Source organism: Chelon labrosus (genome assembly GCF_963514085.1).
Source record: "Chelon labrosus genome assembly, chromosome: 17".
Lineage (NCBI taxonomy): Eukaryota > Metazoa > Chordata > Actinopteri > Mugiliformes > Mugilidae > Chelon > Chelon labrosus.
Window position 1 is genome coordinate 2548515 of NC_140350.1, and position 23323 is coordinate 2571837.

A 23323-nucleotide genomic window follows, 5' to 3' on the forward strand; every position below is an offset into this window, starting at 1 on the left:
ATATTTAAACGAGGCTAAGTGGCATGTGATACCACATCCCTCTTAATACTAAGACATGAAGAATGCATCAGATAGCCTGTATGGAAAAACACAGCATCTGTCTACAAGATATCAGTTATAGCAAATCATCCAATGCTTATTCCTGGTTAGGAAATAAATAATGACAGACTGAAGAGTGAGCGAGTGACTATATAGATATGCTTTATCTATAGGCTAAATAAAACAGCTTTATTTCAAACAACATATTTCTGGGTCCTAATGTGCCATTTAATTTCCCCACTAACGGGCCCGTATGGTTGGCCCAAACCCACATCATCTACCCAAACAGTCCTCAGATCCGCCCATGTTTGAACTCCTACAAATAAGACTGTCTGGCCCAAAGGCTTCATTACAACTTGGTCAGATGTCTTGTAAGTGCTCCTCTGGTTAACCCAACAAACCCTCAATTAGGCATAATTAAAAGATAATCATTCAGTTGAACTTACGTCTCCAACACCATTAGCTTAATGGTGCAAACGGTGCAGCACTGTGTATTCTGACACTTCCCTATCAGAACCAGCATTAACTTCTTCAGCAATTTCAGCTACAGTTGCTCATCTGTTAGATCGGACCCCACGGGCCAGCCTTTACTTCCCACATGCATCAATGAGCCTTGGCCGCCCCCTGACCTTGTTGCCAGTTCACCACAGCTGCTTCCTTGGACCACTTTTGATGGATACTGACCACTGCAGACCGGGAAACCCCACAAGAGCTGCAGTTTTGGAGATGCTCTGACTCATCTCGCCATCACAATTTGGCCCTTGTCAAAGTCCCTAAAATCTTTCCCACTTGCCCACTTTCCTGCTTCTAACACATCAACTTTGAGGACAAAATGTTCACTTGCTGTGTGTTCTATCCCGTCCACTTGACAGGTGCTGTGATCAACCAACCATAAGAAACATAGACCTGTATACTGTACAGGTCTATGTACAGTCGGTTTCTTATGTGTAGTGTTTCCAAGTAGTCTCTGAGTGATGAATGAAAATGTAAATAATGTTAAAATTGTCTGAAATTGGTTTTCCTCATACCTGGGCCCTAATGTGTCAATACATTTCCCAACAAATGTCACTAAAAAGTAGTTTAAAGCAAGCAGTTCTCTAAACCCTGCTGCCCTTAGTAATGCATTGGATAATTAAAAGACAATCAATAGACGCTGAACACTTTAACATACTGTAGCTGTTTTCAATATCTTCTGCAAAAGAAAATAAGATGCACATTTATTAATCCCCTGTAGGATGAATCTGCCTTTACGTATGCAAGTACATGTGTACGCCTGTTACATTCGTATATGCAGCAGGTCTGTATATGTGCAAGCAATTGTGTTACGGCACACAATAAATAATAAATATGACCGCGTGCAATTTGTATCCAGTACAAATGAAAATGGACAGTATCTTCTATAAATTGTGCAGTCTGTTCTATAAACAGTAAAACGTGACCATTTGCACACAGTATACAGTAAATCATATGAATATCAGTATCGTATCAGTCAGAGATTGATCAAACAGCTTGTGTACTGTGTTTCTACAGTTAGACTATACTACAATGTGAAAAGCCACAGCATAAATATTTTACTTTTTTTCCTAAAAGTATGTTGAAAAAGACAGTATGACCTGCGAATGGCAGCTCATTTCAAGGGGCAAAGTAAGAATGTATGAATAATAATCTGCGCTCTTATTTGATAGAACATTTAATATAACCTATACTATAACTATAATAGAGTATGTAATATTCACGTAACTTAAACCAATGTTTAAACTTGATTTATTATGATTAATATTATATTTAGGGTGACTTATACCAGATGTTGTATTTAATCTGGATAAACTGAGGAACACATGTGACATTTAAAGGATGTCTTTTGTCTGTTACATTCAGTACCAGTTTTTGATATCTGGAAAGTCATTTTATTCCACAATGCCCTCGACTAATCACATTAAAGTCTTAAGCAGGCTATCCATTTTTAACACCAAAGCATCCAAATGTGCTTACACTTTTAAGCAAACCCTCCTGTTAGTACAGCAGGTAACCACACTACACATGTGAAAGAATGAAACAAATTGTTGCAGATGAAGAAGTTGTCTTTACTTAAGGAAGACAGGTTTCCATGATCAATAGTGAATGTCTCCATGTAGGAGCAGCACAGAGACAGGTCCATTTAATAACGTGCGGTCGGACTGAGCAGGCGTCCTCACTTAGCTGCAGCTGCACTCGGATTCATATCATTTAAATGGCTAGCAAGCTGTGATAGACAACAACTGTCGGTCGTATTGACAATGGTGAAGCAATAGCAAAACACACACTGTAAGTTCCAGATTTGGCTAAGGTATGGAGCTATGTGCATGCAGTGTGGGTTAATAATTTCCTACGCGTTGCTTTGTGGCGTTATCGAGGACCATAATACTGCCAGGTTAGCTAGCGAAGAGAAGTAGCAGATGTTAACAGTTCCGGCAGATGTGAGTGTCTGGATATGTTTGGCATTTTACGGACTATAGTTGACGGAGAAATATCAACTGTACTCAAAGGTTAAGGCTGAGTTAGCTTACAGTTTCACTGGAGTTCAACGGTCGTTAGCGAAGCTAAGCTAATGTTAGCAAAGCGATAGCTTACATTTAATGCAGGCCTTTTAAACACTGTTTGCGCTGCATTTTAATTAAAACTACTTGTGTGTGCCAGTGGACATTATGATATTTGTTGACTGGTGTTAGCATGTTTCGTCAGCGCCATTATGTCATGCAGTTTATCTTGGCTGCAACTAGCCTACCAGTTGTTACCATCCCAAGTGTCCACCCCCCTGACTGCAGGTTGCAGCAGTTAGCAGTGGCTGCAAGGAATGAGTAGCTCTAGAATTAGATTTGTGTTCAAATTCATTTCCGTTTTGCACTTTCTTTTGTATGTTCCCCTCACTAATGATGGCACAGATGATGTTAAACGATTAAACACTTGGCATCAATTTCAGATTTATGATGTTTTGCCCTGCAGTGGTTTATTCTTATCCTCTGACCTCCCCTGATGTACATATGCAACATAAATCATGTCAGACTTGCTGGTGCACCAATGTGGTAAAAATGCCTGATATGTTTCTTCAAACTACCAAGAGAAAGGCAGTTTGATTTAAGATCAGACTACCCTTATTGATCAATTTAAGCCGGGCCTCAAGAAGTAGCACATTAAGTGACGAATCTCCACAAACCTATGCAACAGAAGAATAAGAAGTATACTAAATAGGATCTAATTTTTTAGTATTATAGTTCTGTCAGTCTGCATGTAGTCTACATGTGCAATATCTGTGGTATTTACAATACAAATATGTTAAATAGCTCTGGTATTTGTCTGTATACAGTGCAAATATGTGCAGTTTCTCCCGTAAGATGATCTGATTGAGAGTGGTGTATGTTTGTGAGTCACAACCAAGTTTTGATTGTAACATTTCCATCTTTTTTTTTCATTTATTATTATGATGATGATGATGATGATTATTGTTGTTGTTGTGTGTGTTTTGCAGTTTCAGCATGGCTGACAAAAAGGGGAAACCAGTAACTTCAATCAAAACACTCTCAAAAAAAGAACAAGAGCAGCTCAAGAAAAAGGTTTGGGATATTGTCATATTATTTGCAATTTGAATGTATTTAAGTACTTTTTTATTATGAGGAGGCATGTTTTTCCCCAATTCAAATTTGAGTGAAATACAATCATATTATCAATCAACAAGCTCTTAATTTGAAATTTAATAAGATTAAAACATTGTGCATGTTTGTGTGACATTCTAGGAGGAAGAAAAGGCAGCCGAGGTTTTCGAGGAATTCTTGGCGTCTTTCGAGTCCAATGAGAAAAGCGGAGTGAAAACCTTTGTCCGCGGTGGTATTGTAAATGCGACTAAAGGTTAACAGAGTTTTCTGTATATCATTATAACATAGAGCAACTGCATCACAGATCTGCCATTCATTTTTTTTAATTTTATTATTTTTAATTATTTATACATTTTGGACAGAAGCCAAATTAGTTCTGTTATTAATGTTAAATTGAACTACTTGGACATTGTAGGAGAAATTTTAAAGTCCTTTGAGACTATTGAGCCAGCTCAGCATTGAAATAGTTCACCATCTTATTTTTTCAGGGCCCACATCCTCTGCATGGTCTAGTAAGATTAATCGACTGTGGGGACTAGTAGTCAGCAGTCAATTATCACTTTTAAATCATTCTTAACTGCAAACACAGCAGAAAGACTGAGACTGACTTGATCTCGGAACAAAGGCCAGTCTCTCTGCCTGATTCTACAGGAAACTGTTCAGATATCCTGGTAACAAATAATCAGTTTGCACGCTTGCAGATTGTCATAATGAAGGAATAAAAAGATTGGATAACCAGTATTTGTACTTTTTACAGAGGAGGAAGCAGAGGAGGTCAAGAAAAGTAAGCTATACCGACCTCCTACGAAGTTTATCCCCGTGTCCCAGCATGTCTCACCAGTATCATATGCTGAAAGCAAAAAGGCTGTAAGTTGATAGTCTTTTAAAAAACTGACTTTTATACTTTAGTGATTTATATTTAGTTTACATTTACATCCTTATCAGTTGTAATAACCAAATTGTCTACCTCTTTGATGAACAGACATTTAAAAGAAAGTCAGATGAAAAGAAGAAGAGTAACCTGGAACTTTTTAAAGAAGAACTTAAGCTGTAAGTTTTCCATTGTTCCATGGAGTCTGATGATATTTTTTCAACATATTTAAGCCTGTTTTTATGTGTGAAAAATGCAGAATACAAGAAGAACGTGAGGAAAGACATAAAAGAAAGAAAAATGACCCTGGTGGAGGAGGAGGGGGAGGAGGAGGATTTGGAGATCTGGACCTGCCATTATCAGGACGATCAAGTTAGTTAGTTCGTTGTCGCTGTTAACTTTAGTGTTAGTTTAACTTTTTTTCTAAAGGTTAGGATGGATGTTAATCAGAACCCTGTTTCATCTTACAGTATTATATGATGACCTAACAGCGCCAACCACCACTAACCTCTACATTAACTGCATTAGCCCAAAGGTAAAGGAACAGGCTGACTTTGATTGGCTCAGCACAGTGCTTATGCACATCTCTCACTTTTTATTTTTACACTGCCTTTCAGATGAACGAGGAGATGCTCTGCAAAGAGTTTTGTAAGTATGGTCCCCTGGCCAGTGTGAAAATTATGTGGCCTCGAACAGATGAGGAGCGCTGCAGGACCTCAAACCGAGCCTTTGTGGCTTTCATGACACGGAAAGATGCAGAGAGAGCCTTAGCGGCACTTGATGGTAAAGCTGAGCCTTGAAAATAGTCTCAGTTTCTCTTATAAGTATTTAACATTTGTTCTAACTGCATAGATGTTGTCCACTCTGAATGTGACAGTGGAAATTTGTTTTGTATTGTAGGTAAAGTGATCATGGGTTTTGAAATGAAGCTAGGATGGGGCAAGCCAGCTCGCATTCCACCTCAGCCACTCTACACACCGATGGGGGTGAGGGCCACACCACCGCCCCCGTCTGGCCTGCCTTTCAATGCTCAGCCAAGGGATCGCTTCCGCAATGACTTCACCAAACCGCTGGGTGTGGGCAAAGCAGAGTTTGACAAGGTAAAATCACATCTCGACTTAATGGACGTTCGCTACATTTTGACTGTGACATTGGTGTAAAAATTAAGGAAAAAATGCTGCTGAAACACACTTTCTTTAAAGGGGAACTACCGTGTTTTACAACCTGGACCTTATTTCTGGCGTATAATATGATTGTTTACTCACCCATATGACTTTGGTGTCATTTTTAGTCCTTCGGAATATATTTAGCTGCAGCGGGGCGCCGCATATATCCATATAGTGGGAGTGACTGGGGCACCGAAACGCAGCCTCTAATAACGCATTATCTGCCGCAAAACTCGTTCATTTCACCAATATTTTGTTATGATACGCTAGTGCTATTCCCCGTTGAGTCCGTTGAGGCCAGAGTATATTCTGGCTCAAAACGGTAAGGACGTCCATCATAAACAAAGTCGTCGTCCACAACCTCAGAATCGGAAAAATATTCAGCCATGTTGCAAAAAAATAGCAGTAGCAAATTACAGGTAAACAAGCCGACCGGCGCGGGTGCACACGGCGCTCAGAGATGACATCATCCAGGTCAGAGGTTAGTAGGTCAGTCTACAGAACCCGGATGATGATAACAGTTAACTGTTATTTAGAGGCTGCGTTTCGGTGCCCCAGTCACTGCCACTATATGGATATACGCGGTGCTCCGCTGGAGCTAAATCTCTTCCAAAGGACTAAAAATGACACCAAAGTTATATGGGCGAGTAAACGATTGTATTTTATGCCAGAAATAAAGTCCAGGTTGTAAAAACGGTAGCTCCCCTTTAAATTGTATTGGTCATAGAAGATATCAGCCAACTCTAGAAAAATACACAAACTCAATTATCTTCATTTGACTTTAATGTTAAATCAAATTACTGCAGATATCTGTTAGACAAGTCCAAGCCTAATAAACAAAGGTGAAACTTTCACCAATCATTTCCAGAAAAATTAGAATTATGTTATTATTATGCTTCTTGTTTGTTCACTCAATTAACTGATCACCTGTCCATGCAATGCCGTAGCACATGATGCAGGAGTAAGGCAATGCAAAATTCGAAGTGTCTGTGCAAACAAAATATGAATATGAGATTTTAGCTTTAAATCTTTTTGCATAAAATTAGTTTAGCTTGTATTGATGGTTTAGCATTATTTCCTGGAATGCTGAAGCTGTGTCACCCTCCCCCCCCATTTCACTGACTCTGAATGCTATCGTCGTTTTCTATGCTGTATGTATCCTGCAGTGTTTCATCTGTACAAGTACTCACTTTTTAATATTTTCACTATTTGATTTGACTTCACAAACAGACTCTGTCCGATGCCGTAGTCAAAGTGGTTATCCCAACCAAAAGGTACACACACTCTCCTTACTACGACTGATCAGCTATTATAACAGTACACGTGTTACAGGACAAAGGCTGTGGTGCACTGTTCTTGTGTCCATACATATTCTTGAGACAGGAAGTCCTGGGCCTAAATGCACTTGACCTATACACGCGGTAAACAACCCAGTTTCTTTATCCAATCATTGGATGCTGGTGGACATTTTGACATCTGTCAAAACTTCTTGTGCCATCAGAATTCCATTTAGCAAATAGACTGTTTTATTTCCCTGTTCTAGTTTGCTTACAATATTCATCTCGTTACTCAGGCAGTGTTATTGTGAAAAGTGCATAGCAGTAGTTTTTGAAAACAACTGTTAGCTTTTAATTTATAACATCTTTGAGCTCTGGGTTTCCCATGGGTTGGCTGAGACACTGCAGACCGATACAGCTAGAAGGCAGATGGATTTAATATTAACCACAGTCGGTTGATGAAAAGAGTGCTGTAGATTCACGCTAGTGCCATAAATCAAACAAGGTACTGCCTCAGGTCACAGTAGCTAGTAATATGAAAGCATATCTGTAGTGGTAGGGCTGACACAACATTGCATGACCTTACTTTACATTAATGATTAAGTTCAAACAGTTTTAAGGCCCGGAAGCCCCAATCCACAGTAAATGCTCAGTGTATTTTTCTGCTTAAAACGTCACACAGTGCTGAATTATCTTGTTCTGATTTTGTTGTCCTCTGGTTATTGTGTGGAAGCAGACATTTTGTGACCATTTCATCAAAGGTAAATGTCCTGAATGAACATGACAACTGAAGCTATAATTAGGCCAGGTCTTTTTGTTATGACAGTTCTACAGGGCCTCTGGATTTTCATGTGATTTTGGTGCACTGACTTTTTATAAAAGACGGATGTAGCCACAGTGACGTCACCCATTGGTGTGTGGAATATCTTGTTTTTGTTTGTTTTACATATTTTTAATTCAGAATTCTTTTTAACGACAGGAGTGGCTCTGTCCATTTTATATACAAAGTCAGTGGTTTTGTGGCTTTAATCTTCTCAACAACAAAATAGCTTATCTTGGATTGGGGCTTTCAGTTTTGAAGTCAGCATTCATGGATAGATATTGCGGTTTACATGATTTCTTTTACCCCTTTCATGGACACAGTGACCCAAAAACATTAAAATATGCAGACACATTGTTCCATGTAGAAGGCAGTGACTAAGCAGTCTTGTACAAAGGAATGTCACACAGGCTGCTAGCTCATAAGATTCAGCATTTTAGAAATTGGGAGTGACATGACATTGTTAGGGTCATCTACCCTCAGTCTGACAGCCAACTACATTCAATTTGACAACATTTTTCTTGGGCTACTAGTTCTCTGTAAAGAGGTACTAGAGATCTCATAATGTAACTGAGTTTTGAAGTAAACCCCAACCCTGATACACCTCTTTTCTCCTACAGGAATCTATTATGCCTTATTCACAGGATGGTAGAGTTTGTGGTGCGTGAAGGTCCAGTGTTTGAAGCTATAATAATGAACAAAGAGAAAAACAATCCAGATTACAGGTAGGTGCACTGCACCCGGTCATATTTTGGTTTAAGTGACCTCGGAGAATGAGGAAAAAATCTAATTCACTCAATATTGCCTCAGGTTCCTTTTTGACAACAAGAGCCAAGATCATGTGTACTATCGTTGGAAACTGTTTTCCATTCTCCAGGTATAGGTCCTTTAACCCTTGTTTCTTAAAAACTGCAGCCTAAAACTATTCTGTATAAATCTTGTTCATCTTTCTTTTATGGATCATGCAGATTTAAATACTATTTCCAAATAAATGGTTGTACTGTGGTAGTTAAAATATAAGTTTATATGTGCCTGGTCTTCATCCATACCACAGGGAGAGTCACCGACAGAGTGGAGAACATCAGATTTTCGTATGTTCCGAGGAGGCTCGTTATGGAGACCCCCTGTTTTAAACATCTACTCTCAGAGAGGTGAAGAGAGTGCAGAGGTGGTGGAGGATGTTTCCCCTGAGGAGGAGGTGAAGAAAGGGCAGCTCAGAGCTGAGTAAGTCTCTCTCGCAGACACAGCGACCTTTATGCTTGTAACTTTAGTTGTACTGAATGTCATTTTTCTGTACACACCATTCAGACACAGAGAGAGACTGGAAACACTGCTCAAAGAGCTCACGCCAAGCAGAGAAGATATTGCCAGTGCCATGCTGTTCTGTCTTGACCGAGCAGATGCCGCAGAAGAAGTAGTGGGACACATAACTGACTCCTTTTCCTTGCTTCAGACGCCCCTTCAGAAGAAGGCTAGTTTCCTTCCTTATGTCTTTATAGTCATTTTGTGTAACTCTGATTATATAAAGTAGTATCAAATTAAATATGTACTCATTTTTTTTTGTTTCTGATCCCGCAGATTGCTAGATTGTATCTTGTGTCGGACATCTTGCATAATTCATGTGCCAAAGTAGCCGGTGCATCTTATTATCGTAAATAGTAAGAGGCTTTTTCTCAATTCAGCTTCAACACTTTGATTGTACAATCTCTCCGTCTTCTCCATCTGGCAGTTTTTAAGTGTGTCTCTGCCTTTTCAGTTTTGAAACGAAGCTGATGCAGATATTTGGAGACCTTAATGCAGCGCATAAAAACATACAAGCCAGACTGCAGGCTGAACAGTTTAAGGTATTCACATTACTCATTAGCCTCACACAAGGACATTTACCAAAAATAGAACTAATATTTTCACGTCCTGTATCCACAGCAAAAGGTCATGAGTTGTTTTAGGGCATGGGAAGACTGGGCCATATACCCTGAGCCTTATCTGATCCACCTTCAGAATATCTTCCTGGGCTTTGCTAAAGTGGGAGAGGAGCCGACGGAGACAGCAGAAGTGAGCTGAGTATTGATCTCCTTATAAAGGCGTTGTTGCCTTATTGTTATGTAATTGGACATGAATAACTGTGTCTCCTTGTAGGAAGTACCTTGTGATCTTGATGGTGCACCTATAGATGGGTTACCTATGGTCAGAGCTCCTGTGGATGACCTAGATGGCTGCCCCATAGGCTGGGACCCTCTGGATGGAGTCCCCGTTGATGACATAGACGGTGTTCCCTTAGGAGCCGCCATTGATGACATTGATGGCATGCCCTGTGAGTCTGCCATACATTAAATACACATCTTTCAGCCACGACCGCATTTTCATGTCCTCTTTGTTAATCATCCGCCCAGCTGATGTGTCTCGCATCAGTATTCACCGTCTCGAGCTGAGGCTGCATTCTGATGCTGGGAACATTGTGTGCAAATAATAGACTTGTCTCTGACTGAGGAGTATGGAATTTCATTTTAGTAATTTCCACAGTGCGGCTAAGTATGGAAAAATATTTATGATTTAAGGCTATGCCCTTATTCTGTGTTCTGTGCACAGACACTGTGAGAAGTATTGAATTGTTTGGAGCCCATTTTCAATTCATATTTATAAAATAGACTAAAAAATATGGTGAGTTGATAATATTATTTTTTTAACATTTAGGGGAAATAATTCAAGTATAGGCAGCACTGTTACAAATGTGTGTTAAACTTATCAGAAGAATTTGTATGAGCTACAGTTGGTGCTCATACAAATCTACAATCTAGCAACATAATAGTATATGTAGTCAGAATGTAACATACATTTTATGGGTTGTATTAAAAACATTTATTTGACATGTCAATTATGTTTTGAGAAATTTAGAGACATCTGAAAAATGGTGTGTCCAAAAGCGTTTGGTGACCTGACGAGGCTGTCTCTTTTGTTTCCATAGTGGATGAAAGCAGTGCTCCACACTCCAGAGTGCCTTTGTCTAAGTGGGAGACGACAGGAGATAGTGGGACTTTTACTCAAGGTAAGGCGAGCCACGGCGCTCTCTATCGTCATCAATCTGCCCCCTGTGATCCTACTTACTGTTCTCTCTCTTTCAGCCAAGACTGAGTCTAAGTGGGACACAGTGGTGGAGCAAGACAGCGAAGATGAAGTTAATGTTAGGTAAAGACTCAGTGGTTAACAAGAATACAGAGTACACTCTTAAATGATACTGAAAGTTGTATCTCTCATCTGTCTCCTGGCTGCAGCGGCAACTCACAGGATGGAGACGAGGACTCGGGGAGTGACAGCAGCGCTGACTCCTGCGGTTTGGCCAACTATGACAGTGCAGTTTTCCAGAGCTCGCTCAGAAGTTTTCAAATGTCTGAGAGTAAAAGGAAGAGGTTGAGAGAGCTGGAGGCAAGTGCACATTTTCAAAAACATAAAGGAAGCTAGATTTGTGTTTGCTTTTGAACTTGTGCTCCAACCCATCAAGTTTCAAGCCAAGAATATATACCATTTCATTTAGGAGGGGGATAGTAACGTAATTTAATTTTCCTACGCGATTTCTTTTATCACCAGTTAGAATACAATCTTATTATAGTAGTATTGTACATTTTTTTTATTTGACTTGTGCTATCAACTCCAGATTATGGTTAATAAATAATATATGGTTGTTTCTAACACAGGTAAAGGTTATGAAGTTCCAAGATCAGCTGGAATCTGGCAAAAAGCAGAAGAAATCTGGAGTGAGCATACAACAACAAGTGGAACAATACAGAAACAAACTGCTACAGAAGGTGAGTTCATGGACCGCTTCTGCTAGTGTAGCTTGTAGTTCATATTGCAAGTTTTATTTCACCCTTGGGAAGAATAATAGGTTTCCCTTCATCTGTTCAACAGTAAATTATTCTGTTACTACTATTGTTTTGTAGTGAGGGATCCTCTAAGGCAAATTGCAGCCATCATTGATGCATACCAACTAAAAAAGTGCTTGATTTTAATGAGACCACTAGCGCCGCAGGTCTAGCAGTGGTTAAGTTTAATCAAATGTGCGCCATCTACAGGGAGAGAAAGCGCTGTTGCAGGTTTTTCTTTGGCACAGTCTGTGTGTTATTAAACAGTCAACATTTACCCTGACTGTGGCTTATTTTCTACTTGAAAGTGAAGTAAAAAATTACTTTGGGTGTCCTCAGAGTTTGAGCTTTATTCAAAACAATAGCAAGGTTTGCTTGGATTGACAAATTACATCTTTCCATCATCTATTACAGTTTTTCCTTAGAGGTTCATGGGTGGCTTGAGCTGTTAGTTGGAGAGGGGTGGGATACACCCTGGACAGGTTCCCAGTCTGAGACAATTAACTACTCACACTCACATCAACATCTGCTTTCAAAGCCAGCCCGACTTCCCCTGCCCAAGATGTTTGCACCGGAAACTTGGTCTGGAATTGCTTTGCTATGCTCTGGCAAGAATCTGCCAGGCTAATCAAAACATTGGGCAGGATTTATGCAGTGATGGACAGAACTGCAACATAGTCACACGCCATGGAGTTGAATTTGTTTACAACTAAATAAAAACTGTGATTGTAGGGCCATCCAGTTGCAAACTGAGGTATTTTTTTCTGTATTGGCTGAAATCCAAATGGTGTGTTACCAAGTTCATATTACTTCCTCACCTTTTAGGAGTAAAAGTTTACAGGTGTGCTGTATACTTGTATGGGTGTGAACAGGGTGCATCAGTTTGGCACGTGTTGAACAAACAGAAGTCTCCATCTTCTTCATGAGGATGTTTTACTCTATTATATAGGAGTTTGAAAAAGATGAAGAAAAGAATGAGAAGTCAACATCGAAGGGCAAAGACAGGTCAAAAGACGACAGGAAGAACAAAGAAAGGAGTAAAAGAAATGAAGATGGGGACAGAAGACGAAGTAGTCCTGGAGAGCATCCCCGAAAATCAAGGAGCATCTCTCCGTTAAAGCAAGTGCCATAAGGCTTTTTTGTACCAGTGTATTGATCCTGATATTCATAAAGTCAATATATGTTAATGTGTGTTCTATTTATTTAACAGGAATAAATCTCCTAAATGGTCTAAGCGCTCCCGATCACCATCTCCACACCAGAAGACAAGCAAATCCAGGTCACGGTCACCACATCGCTCCCACAGGAAGTCAAAAAAGAGCAAACACTGACTCTCGTCATGCTTTACTGTGCTGCATCACCCTGCCAGTGTCAATGAGTAACCCAATGCACTTCTGCAGTGCTCTTTAAACAGACAAACATGTCTGTTCTCTTTGCCCCAACTTCAACTATCCACACAAGATTCAGCACCCTTTTGTACCATGAAGATTGAAAACTGTAACTAACTATATATATTTTTGTTTTCATGTTTGTTTTTAAGACAATAACCAGCTAAGTTCTGACACTAAATAAATCACTGTTGTTGATGAATGTGTGTGGAGGACATGATTGGCAATAACTTCAACAAGTATCCTTCTAGTTTGAGTTTTTATTGAGGAAAGTAATAGAGCATTTTTGTTTACAAAAGCATTAAGTGTGCAATGTTACACAGGAAATTTACAGTTCTATTTTATATAATGAAATGTGCTTTCATTGAACAAAGAAATGTATCAAAAGTACTTAAGAGCCAGTATTGTTTTTGAAAAAAAATTAAGAGATACCCAGCCCTAAACATTAGTAACTGCATACAGATCTCCTGCACTGTGAATTAACAGTTTTAAGCTGAAATGTTGAGTATATTTTAGTGGAAAGCTTTAGAAGCGGGATTTAGAAAAGCAGTGTAGTTTTACAGACCTTTCAATCCACCTCGATTGTGAGACAAATGGTTACAGATCTTTACAGAAGACATTAAAATTTGACTGAAATTAGACAGTGCCTTGCTTCTCTTAGGAGAACTTTACTGAAATGTTGAGGCCAAATATGCTATTAAGGTGCCCAACCTGTTAAAATAGCCTAACTATATTCAGTGTTGATCTTTCAGCCTTAAATGTACACACACCTGAACAGATGATCGAACCACACACACACCTGGCCAAACCGTTCACAGTTGCTTGGTATGAAAGATTAAAAAATAGAATTGTGACAGGAAATCTCACCTTGTACATTCCTTCCACCCCATTCCCCCATCTCATATTTAGGGTCCCAGTTCTCCTGAAGCAGCTACAGACAGCTTTGTCTCAATAACCATTAGGTAGTTGGGTGACCTCAGAAGGCTTCTAACACGTTGTCCTCCATCTTTAGGACTTGTCTCTGACTGACGGGCCTAAGCGTAAATGTAAAGCCTCTGAAGTGCTCAGTACTTTTTTACATTGATAAAAACTTTGATAGCTCCAGTGAAGTCAGCAGATAGAAGAACTTCTGTGTGGTCTGTCTTTAGGGCTCCTGCAAAGAAAGAAAATTTATAGCACCGACATGACAATCTACAATCCATCCATAAATGAATTTAAGAGGACACACCTGAGGGTATTGTTTCAGAGTCTGTGGAGTCCAGGCTTTTACACTCTGCTTCTGGTTTCTCTGCTCCTGCTTCTTGTGGAACAATAAGACCTGGGTGCGGCGCAAAAACGGCTGAGGTGACCACTGCGTTGTGTGCTGAAAGACAAATGGAGCGCTAGAAACTGTCCGACACAGAGAATAAGGTAAATGGACTAGTACTTAAATTTAAACATGGCATAGTTACCTTTAATCCCTTCCCAGAAATCATTGCGGTCCCGTCTTACAGATGTGAATTTGCTCAGGTCATGGTAAGTGCTCCAGATGTACACATACTTATCCTCTGAGCCGCTGACTATGAAGGAATAGTCATGGCTATAGGAAGACAATTCCAAAATAGATTAGTTTTGCACAAAGTGTCAGACATGACTGTCTTTTTATTTATTTATTTATTTTTTTTTACAGTTAAGAAAAAGCCCAAGGTTGTGTTTAATGCTATGAATTTAGCCAATAATACTTTGCTTAATGGCAGTTCATGGTGAAAGATTACCAAGTTTAATGTCTGAAATGTTCAAGCCATTAGTGTATGAAAGTGGAGCATCCTCACCTGAAGCTTGCCTTGATCTGACTGCTGCTGTTGACGTAACCCTTGTATTTCATGGATAGAGACAAGTCCCTCAGGTCATAAAGGCGAATGCGGGAATCATTTGAGGTCACTAAAATCTGTGGGCGGGGGGTGGGTTTTGACATTTCACAAGTCTGACTGGCATTCCTCATTAACAGGACATATAATCTTCGGTATATGTAAGTGTAGTGAGGCCAGATATTACCTTATTCTCTCCAGGCAGAGGTTCAATGCCAGTAATTTTTCGTCCAACTTTGTTCCTACCTCTGGTGGATCTCACATGAATTTGAGTGTGGTATTTCAGACGCTAACAAATGTGAAGACATTTGGTTACAATTGAATGTCACAATATTGATAACAATGACAATATAACATGTACTGCAAAACCTATACCTCTGTGTCATAGAAGATGCAACGGCCATCATAGGTGCCAATGACGGCATACTTCCCATTTTGGCAGAAGTTGGCAGCAGTGATGAGCCGTGTCTGGCCGTCCACCTCGTTCCACAGTGCCACCTTCTTGTCTGGAATGTTCCAGAGCCGTAGCTTTCCATCCAGAGAGCCGCTTAAAAAGTATCTGTCATCCTTGGAAGCAAGATGAAAAAAAAGAACGTTACTATAAATACAGTCTGGGAGCCAAAATTAATAGGCGTGTGATTTGTGCCGAGAGACTTAATGCAAGGTGACTCAGCTTACTCTGGGATGGAAAGCAATGGCTGTGACAAAATCGATGTGCTGAAAGCAACAGAGACACTCCCTCCTGGATATGTGCCATAATCTGACTGTTTTATCCATGGAAGAAGAGAGCAGGAAAAAGTTCTACATTGACACAAAAATAGAAAAGTGAGACGAGAGAGAGACACACGGTAATGTCGGGGTCTAGAATATGTAAAGGAAAGACAATCACCTTCGACCAGGACAAGTCCAACAGATCAGCTGTGTGACCTTTGTACTTGCAGAAGGGGACTTGACGGAAAGGGGCATTTCTGTCTTCAGTGTCTGGGTCTTCTGGAATACAACTTGCCTAGGATATGAGTGAAGTCACTTAGTCTCAGTCATCTAAAATACACAACCCCTGCAATACATCTACAAACAAGTGTTTATTTCACTCACCCCAGGATCTGTGTCAGATTTAGAGGAGCATAAACTTTCCTGAGAAGGAGAAGGTGAAACTCGACCTGGAGAAGTCAAAGCCAAAATATTATTACTGCAACCAAAGGCTGGGCAAATCAAACAACACACGTTAGTTGCTATTAATGTTACCTTCAGTGTTGTACTTCAATCTCATGTTATTGAAGTAGTCAAAGGCAATCTTTAAGACCCAGATGCGAACCACATTATCCTGGCCAGCCGTTGCCAGCAGTCTTCCGCAATGAGAGAACTTCATCGTCCAAACGGCCCCCTGAGGAAAAGACAAAGATGCTGTCAGACAAGCATTCGCTGCTAAAAAGCCTGAACTTCAAAACTAAGATCTTCTTACCATGTGCTCTCCACTCAGGTCCTGTACAACCTTGATCTGATCGAAGTCAAAGGGACCCTTGAAGCTATGCGCTGCCTTAAACTTTGCAGGCCTGGTGTAAGGCATGCCCTCATCGTCGCTTGATGACGGATCATCCTGATCTGTGTGGAACACTGAGAGCACCCAAAACAGATTATCAGAGCCACTGCAGCAGCAGCAGCATTATTTCAGACATTAGGAAATCCAAATGGTGAAAATTTAAATGATATTCTAGAGCATGTTTTGGATCCAATAGATCAAACAGTGAAACGTCTCATATTAAATTCCTCATTAAGCGATATGTGCGAAGACTTAGAAAATCTCTTTTTCCTGCTTGAGCTTATTTGTGCACATCATCTTGTTGGAGCTTCAAAGTAATATTACAAATAACCACTTTATGAAATGTATCTTGTAATGTTAATATAAAAAACACTATCTATTTAAAAGAATTACAGTTACATCTGCACAAATGTTTCTAATGACCATGTTTTTATTCTTTTACCTTCATCGCGCACACTTTTCACTTTGTTGACTGCCTTCTCCCCGTACTCCTCTGCTAGATGCTTGGCCTTCTTCACAGACTTGCCCAGGAATTTTTTTAACTGGGTTCTGGTTAGGAATAAAAGCCAACATTTTGTTTATATTAGCTCTTGTGATTAAACAGGAAAGGAAATCAGCTCCAGCAAGTCTACGAGAAGTCACTGATCCTTACGTTTTCTGTTTCAGTTTTCCTCCATCTGTGTCCGTCAGTGAAGCCTGAGGCTTGTCATCATCATCTGACTGTGCTGCATCGTTACTGGGAAGGAAAAATAAAAACATATCCACTTCCTCTAATAATGTACCATGTGTTTTTATGTGACAAGCAAATTCCCAGAAGCCTCATTTGATCGTCTGGATTTAGTGCAATCTTTTTTGTGCTAAATTTAATGTATTAATACAGCAGTTAATACAGAAAAAGAGCTTTTCTGCTTACGTAATGTATTCCTTGGTCCTCCTCATTATGTGCAGAGTAAGAGGGTTGATCCCCGCAGGAAGCTTCTCCTCTGCCTGAATGAGAGGAATCTCTTCCCCTGTGTCTAAATTCTTGATCATCACACTGGCCAAGATTTCCTGTTTTATGATGGCACACAAGTATGTTGTTGTTGCTTAGAAGATTGGTCAAAGAATGTCCGTGGGGTTAGGTTTGAGTTAATGTCAAGTATTAAAAAAAACTCTTACTTCATCTGTCAGTTCTCTACCAGAGTTGGAACGTGGGCGCTGAGGACCTGGAGTTTGTCCTCCACCCTGAGATGAGGCCTGTTCGTCCTCATTTTCCTTAAAAAAAGCAAACAGAGGTGAAACAGATAAACTACAAACTGCTACACCATATAATATTTCATTTTTGAGACATTCTGGATGAGCACCAGGTCCACAGCCATACTGACCTTGGCTGTTACCACCTTGTCCCCACTAGTGGCACTGGCCAGATCCAAGGAATGCTGTAGCTCTTTGGTTAGACTCCTCACTGTGCTGCTAGGAGACACCAGGCCACAGGGCTCCAGGGGATCGCTACTGATTGGACTGACTCCAGACACTGGACAACCAAACAACAAAACACAAGTCTCTGAAAAACTGCTCATCCAAATGGTGGAAGCTGCCATGCAGGTGGAAGCAACTTCAGGTTTGGCCGACTTTGGTCAGACTACTGAAAACGAAGGCCTTCTAATCTAACAGCCCTGCACTTTTTCTTTCTTTCTTTTTTAATATTTAAGAGAGCTATTGATTCAACAGTGTTTTCATTTTAGAGTCTGTGGCTTGTAGCACTATTGAATTGTATTGTGTTGTACTGACACATGCTTTTATTATTTTGACATCTTAGTCAGTGGGTTAGACTAAATAATAAACACTTTTGTGTTTTATTCAATCCAGTTTAACACAGACTTAAGGCCTGTCCTTCATTCACTCAGGGTTTGCAAAGCCCGCTGCAATTAAATCAGGGCCAAAACTGTTGTTTTAATGTTTAGTTGAACATTTCAAAACACACTTTGGATTAATAAAGCTGTTTTCTCTACCTTCCAGTCCACTTGGCCTCAGACACTCCTGTGATTTCTTGGAGGGTAAGCTCTGCCAGGAAGGTGGAGGAGGTCTTGGTGGAGGACCTCCGCTTGGAGGAGGTGGGCGTGAAGGAGGAGGCTTCTTTGTGCTGGCTACAATGTCTGGTTCCACTGTGAATTGTCGTGGAGGTTTCGAAGGCCCAGAGGAGTCCGAGTCAGTCGGCCTGTCTGTCAAGGAAACTTGATCTAAGATGTCTGCAGGTCTCTGCTCCTGCTTGCCTTCTGCCACCGCAACAGCCCCCTCGGACTGACTCTGTGTTATGGTGCTGGTGATGTCTGGCGGCTGAACCCTTTCTGATGACGCAGCTGATGGCCCTGGTAGCTCTGCGGACTCAGGACCAGGTATAGAGCACTCTCCATTTGTTACTACATTTTCCTGTTGTCCCTCCGACTTCTTGACAAGTTCAACAGCTGATGCTGCTGGCTCCACAGGAACTCCCTCAGCATTATTCTTTTCCTCTAGTTCCGCTCTTGCATTAACATGTAGCTGATCTAATAGCACCTCACCATCACCACCATTTCCCTTTTGACTCTCCTCAATGATGCTGTCTATAATCTAAGAGGGAGAGAAAATAAGAGTTAATTTTACAGCTAATACAGCAAGTGTGACACTCAAATTAAAACTGGATGGTACAAAATATGCAATTCCTACAATATACAGTCATAGATGTTGGCTCAGTTTGACCCCTGGTCTCTAGCAGACCCACACTAACTTACACATTTGTTGAACAACAAAAACAAGTGGAGTATACAACAAATATTATGGATTTCCATTATATCCAATTTGTGGAATAATTCACAAGAACAGAGAAATTACCTGAAGGGAATCATCTTGCTGACTCTCAGACGCAGCACAGCTCACATCTTGCACAGCGTTTGCGGATCTCTGCGAAAGCTTTTCATAAAACAATAAAAAACTTTATTAGATGATCAGAATCTCACAAAAGAAATATGTTGTAAATTGGCATTTGTGGAATATCCAAAAGTTTGCACACCATTCTCTTTAAATAAGTTCTTACGTAATGTCAATTGATGACAGTGCCACTGATTTACAAAGTCTGACTCTTCGAACTTTGTGGTAACACTCAATAACTAAGAAACCGACTAACAGAAAAATCTATGAGAAAAAAGTCAAATTAATGGGGAAGGATATAAAGGCTATATATAAAAAAAGATCACAGTGCTTTTAACTTGCAATTTCATGGTGCAAACTGTTGTTTAAAAACGGCAGCTTAGAGGAACTGTGAAAGTCAAAACAAGATGTGGACAGCCAAGAAAACTTTCACATAAACCTCTACGTCTGCTGGACAGAAAGGAAAGCAGAACTCCCATTTGACTCTGAGAAAGATTTAGCTAACACAGGAGTCATGGTGCACTGTTCCATGGTGCAGGACCTATTCACAAACAAGGTCTACATGGAAAAAACAAACAAACAACAACCCATACCTTTGACCTCAACAGAAAAGTCAATAAGCAAGTGTTGAGTTACACTTCAGCTCTTTTGTCACAAAAATAACTAAAGTTATAGAGAAAAAAAAAATGAGCAGCAGTTAAAGAAAACAACAATGTGTCTACTTTTGGAAAATGAAGAGCGGATCCCAAACCCTGGGTGCAAATGTTATGTAGTCAGTCACAAAAGTGAAACTGGAAAGGCCGGTCCAAAGCACACCTCAAAGTACACCATAATTACTAACCAGTATGGGTGTCTAAAATTTTACACAGGCCAACAATTACTATTTAACTCTTTAAGTCTACTGAAATGAAAGGAACTGTATGACAGCTGTTGCAGACAGCTTTGGCTGCAACCAGGTGAAATCTACACATCAGGAAGAACTACTAAAATTATCTTCAGTAAATTGAAAAAATAATTCAAAAGTAAAATACTGAACTCCAGCCCTATGTAATAGTTACTGCACATCAACTATTTTCAAGGCAACTAAAAGAAAAAATAATCCTTCCAACAGCCCAGCCGGCCTTGATTCAACAGTGCCTGGGTTTAAATAAACATACCTTAGGAGAAGGAATGACAAACTTTGCAGGTGACCTAAAAACACAAACAGACAAAGTTCAAAAACACAGAGAAAGCCACTCTATAAAACACAACCTCCTATCACAAATATAATTCATAGCAAATTTGCTTTCATTTATGGGTCACACAAGCACTTAGGGTGTAGACCAGCAGACACTTGTAATTATGTCAGTGCATGTAAAATACTTGGATACAGCATTATGCTGTGTAAACTGACCCATCCTATGAAGACTTTACTTTAAATTGGCGTTTTTCCTGTTTTGCCCAAAATGATAGGTGTTACAACAAACAGTGTTTTGAATGCAAACTATTTCCGTCTAGTTTCAGTTTTCTTAAGAAACCTGTTCCTACGTCCAAACCTTGTCCTACTCCTAAGGGATATCATCATGTGACCTGTGTGTTTGTGTTAGACTCTCTATTAACATCAAAAATCTAGTACACTAAAGTATGCCATTGTACAATGTACTTCAGTTATTTAAAAATCAAAACAGACTGAGCAGCATCTTGCCTGAATATGAGCATTTATTTGCATATTTAACGTTAGCGGTCATCACCACACTGGGTTAACACTTGGCACAAGATAAAACAAGCAGAAAACGTCTGCATATGTCACCCTATCAAACGTATAACAATCAAAAGGTGTTCTCTTACTCTTTTGGAGTGACATTAACGTCCTCTGCAGCATCATAGAATTCATCGTTGTCACTTGTGTCAGACGCCATGCTAACGTCAAATTAGCTCGCTAGCTAGTCCAATTTAGTCGCCAGGCAGCTGTGTAAAAGCCTAACCTGTGAATTATTTAACTGTTATGCATATGCGCTTGTCTCGCGATATACTACCAACTCTATATTAAGTGTATACTTTCAAAGGCTTGACCCAGGCGTCGTCAACTACCACTTTCCTGTTCAACGTCACGCCATAACGTTACACTATGCTAACCAACTCCAAGGCTAACAAATATAATCTGGACGTACCGCTAAGCAGCACCTAATGCTCGCTAGCTCTCTACTTCTTTTAAATCTGTCTCACGTTCACAGCAGCACAGTGTCGACCATGATAACAGACGCCGAAAAAGTGCGATTTAAAGCAGCACTTGATCAGCTGTCAAGCTAAAAGCCCTGTCATAAACAAACAACTAACACACAAAAAAAATACATCTTAGCGAGGTGAGTCAAAGGGCGGGGCACAGGCGCCCTCTTCTTCTACTTCACTGTTATGATGCTTTTGACACATGACTGACCCCTACTGGACTTTTTAAACATCAGCAAGAGGATGGAGAACCTCGGCCTGGGCTGTCATGTGCCATGGGATGGTGAATACATAAGAAGGAATAGACAGGAGAGTTAATTTTTAAAGCAAATATTGGCATACATATTATTTGTATTATTATTCTTTGATAAGGATCTCATAGATTTGGTTACTAAAGAAATGTGGCCAGGATATGTAAAGCTACTAATGAGAGGATCCATGGTGGTGGATCTGGCTATACATTTATTAATCCACTTTCATCCGTTTCTCTATACCTATACCTTCCCTTGGGTAAATTTGTCTTCCATTATTCTTCCTGAACACTGTGTTATTTCACAGTTCAAACACTGCCTAATTAAATCTTCTCTTATATGACACATTATTTATAATAGAACGTGTAATTAAATTCTAAGGTATACCCGACAGAGTGCAACACATGGGGTAACATTAAGCTGATAAAACATGTGCATAGCAGCTACAGTTCCAACTTATCCTTTGACACAGGCTATCTTAATTAAGTGCAGTAGAACAGACTATAGCTGGACAAACTTGACTTTGCATTTGAAGTCTGTTATTCTATTCAATCAAGGCACTCTGTGTTCCAGATCAGTGCACCAGCTGATTAATAATAAGCTGGCAATTAAACTGATGACTGAGAGCACAAATGGGTGGAGGTGGCAGAAAAAGTGATTATGGAAAGAGGCTCAGTGCATTTTAATTGATGCATACATTATCTTGTTTTGGTCATATTGTAACTGTAGACTATAGTTCCAGACATTCATGAGGTGAATATTGAAAAAATAATTATAGACATGTGTGACTGGAAGCTTTTTCATGGCTGGGGTGTTCCCTTCACAAGATGGTTTCATATTTAATTTTATGGTCAGTGTATGAAGTTGGTGGGCGGCACAGTGGTGTGGTGGTTAGCACTGATGCCTCACAGCAGGATGGTTCAGTCCAGGCTGACTGGGGCCTTTCTGTGTGGAGTTTGCATGTTCTCCCTGTGTCTGCATGGATTCTCTCCAGGTACTCCAGCTTCCTCCCACTGTCCAAAGACATGCTTGTTAAGTTCATTGGTGATTCTAAATTAGCCGTAGGTGTGCATGTGAGTGTGAATGGTTGTCTGTCTCTCTGTGTTAGCCCTGTGATAGACTGGAGACCTGTCCAGGGTGTACCCCGCCTCTCATCCGATGACAGCTGGGATAGGCTCCAGTGCCCCCGCAACCCTTCACAGGACAAGCGGTTACAGAAGATGAATGAATGAATGAATGTATAAAGTTGTCTCGTGAACTATCTGTTCCTCATCTTTTTCATTTAATAGTAGGATTTTCAAATGATGTCTGTCAATACTACAGCATTTTATGGGGAACACTTTTAAGTCATTGTTTGCGAGGCTGTCCCTAAGGATAAAAATCTGAGAGATAACCCTCAAACTAGATATTAAGTTACCATAAGTTTTCATGAACTCCCCAATTGTCACCCAACTCTGAAGGTGACAATGATATACAGTATATATATGCATACTATATGTATACATACTATGGTCAGGCCAGTCAATAAAAGATAAGATAAGATAGGA

General features: G+C 40.0%; 2 protein-coding genes across 3 annotated transcripts; one reads left to right on the forward strand and one right to left on the reverse strand.

Moving 5' to 3' along the window:
- Positions 1-1745: 1745 nt before the first annotated feature.
- Positions 1746-13232, forward strand: LOC311502436 (U2 snRNP-associated SURP motif-containing protein). Of its 2 annotated transcripts, none has more exons than XM_084564655.1 (24): positions 1746-2365; positions 3545-3629; positions 3810-3921; positions 4426-4535; positions 4651-4718; positions 4799-4911; positions 5010-5074; positions 5157-5322; positions 5440-5639; positions 6936-6979; positions 8423-8527; positions 8613-8679; positions 8857-9026; positions 9111-9273; positions 9381-9460; positions 9559-9646; positions 9726-9854; positions 9939-10113; positions 10765-10845; positions 10922-10985; positions 11072-11222; positions 11492-11602; positions 12609-12778; positions 12870-13232. In XM_084564655.1, the coding sequence occupies exons 2-24, from the start codon at positions 3552-3554 to the stop codon at positions 12988-12990; spliced, it is 2631 nt and encodes an 876-aa protein (XP_084420781.1). In that variant the 5' UTR covers positions 1746-2365; positions 3545-3551; the 3' UTR covers positions 12991-13232. The 2 variants fall into 2 exon arrangements, with proteins under 2 accessions (XP_084420781.1, XP_084420782.1); XM_084564656.1 differs by having other exon boundaries at positions 1746-2343.
- Positions 13233-13294: 62 nt separating this feature from the next.
- Positions 13295-21818, reverse strand: wdr44 (WD repeat domain 44). Its single transcript, XM_084564654.1, has 20 exons — positions 21148-21818; positions 20478-20511; positions 19285-19362; positions 18426-19023; positions 17799-17947; positions 17593-17688; positions 17348-17484; positions 17087-17170; positions 16877-16983; positions 16357-16508; positions 16140-16278; positions 15990-16054; positions 15784-15900; positions 15573-15695; positions 15270-15461; positions 15082-15183; positions 14859-14974; positions 14499-14626; positions 14276-14410; positions 13295-14200 (listed from the first exon to the last, which is right to left on the reverse strand). The coding sequence occupies exons 1-20, from the start codon at positions 21216-21218 to the stop codon at positions 14112-14114; spliced, it is 2712 nt and encodes a 903-aa protein (XP_084420780.1). The 5' UTR covers positions 21219-21818; the 3' UTR covers positions 13295-14111.
- Between the last annotated feature and the right edge of the window lie 1505 nt (positions 21819-23323).

Bases quoted from the DNA above. Each gene is read 5' to 3' on its own strand.
- LOC311502436 (XM_084564655.1), top strand. From the start codon at position 3,552: ATGGCTGACAAAAAGGGGAAACCAGTAACTTCAATCAAAACACTCTCA. The intron at 4,536-4,650 runs GTAAGTTGATAG...TTTGATGAACAG, and splicing joins ATGCTGAAAGCAAAAAGGCT to ACATTTAAAAGAAAGTCAGA. The intron at 9,855-9,938 runs GTGAGCTGAGTA...GTCTCCTTGTAG, and splicing joins AGCCGACGGAGACAGCAGAA to GAAGTACCTTGTGATCTTGA.
- wdr44 (XM_084564654.1), bottom strand. From the start codon at position 21,218: ATGGCGTCTGACACAAGTGACAACGATGAATTCTATGATGCTGCAGAG. The intron at 17,485-17,592 runs GTAAGAGTTTTT...ATCATAAAACAG, and splicing joins GTAGAGAACTGACAGATGAA to GAAATCTTGGCCAGTGTGAT. The intron at 16,279-16,356 runs GTAAGAAGATCT...TCTTTTCCTCAG, and splicing joins ACCTGAGTGGAGAGCACATG to GGGGCCGTTTGGACGATGAA.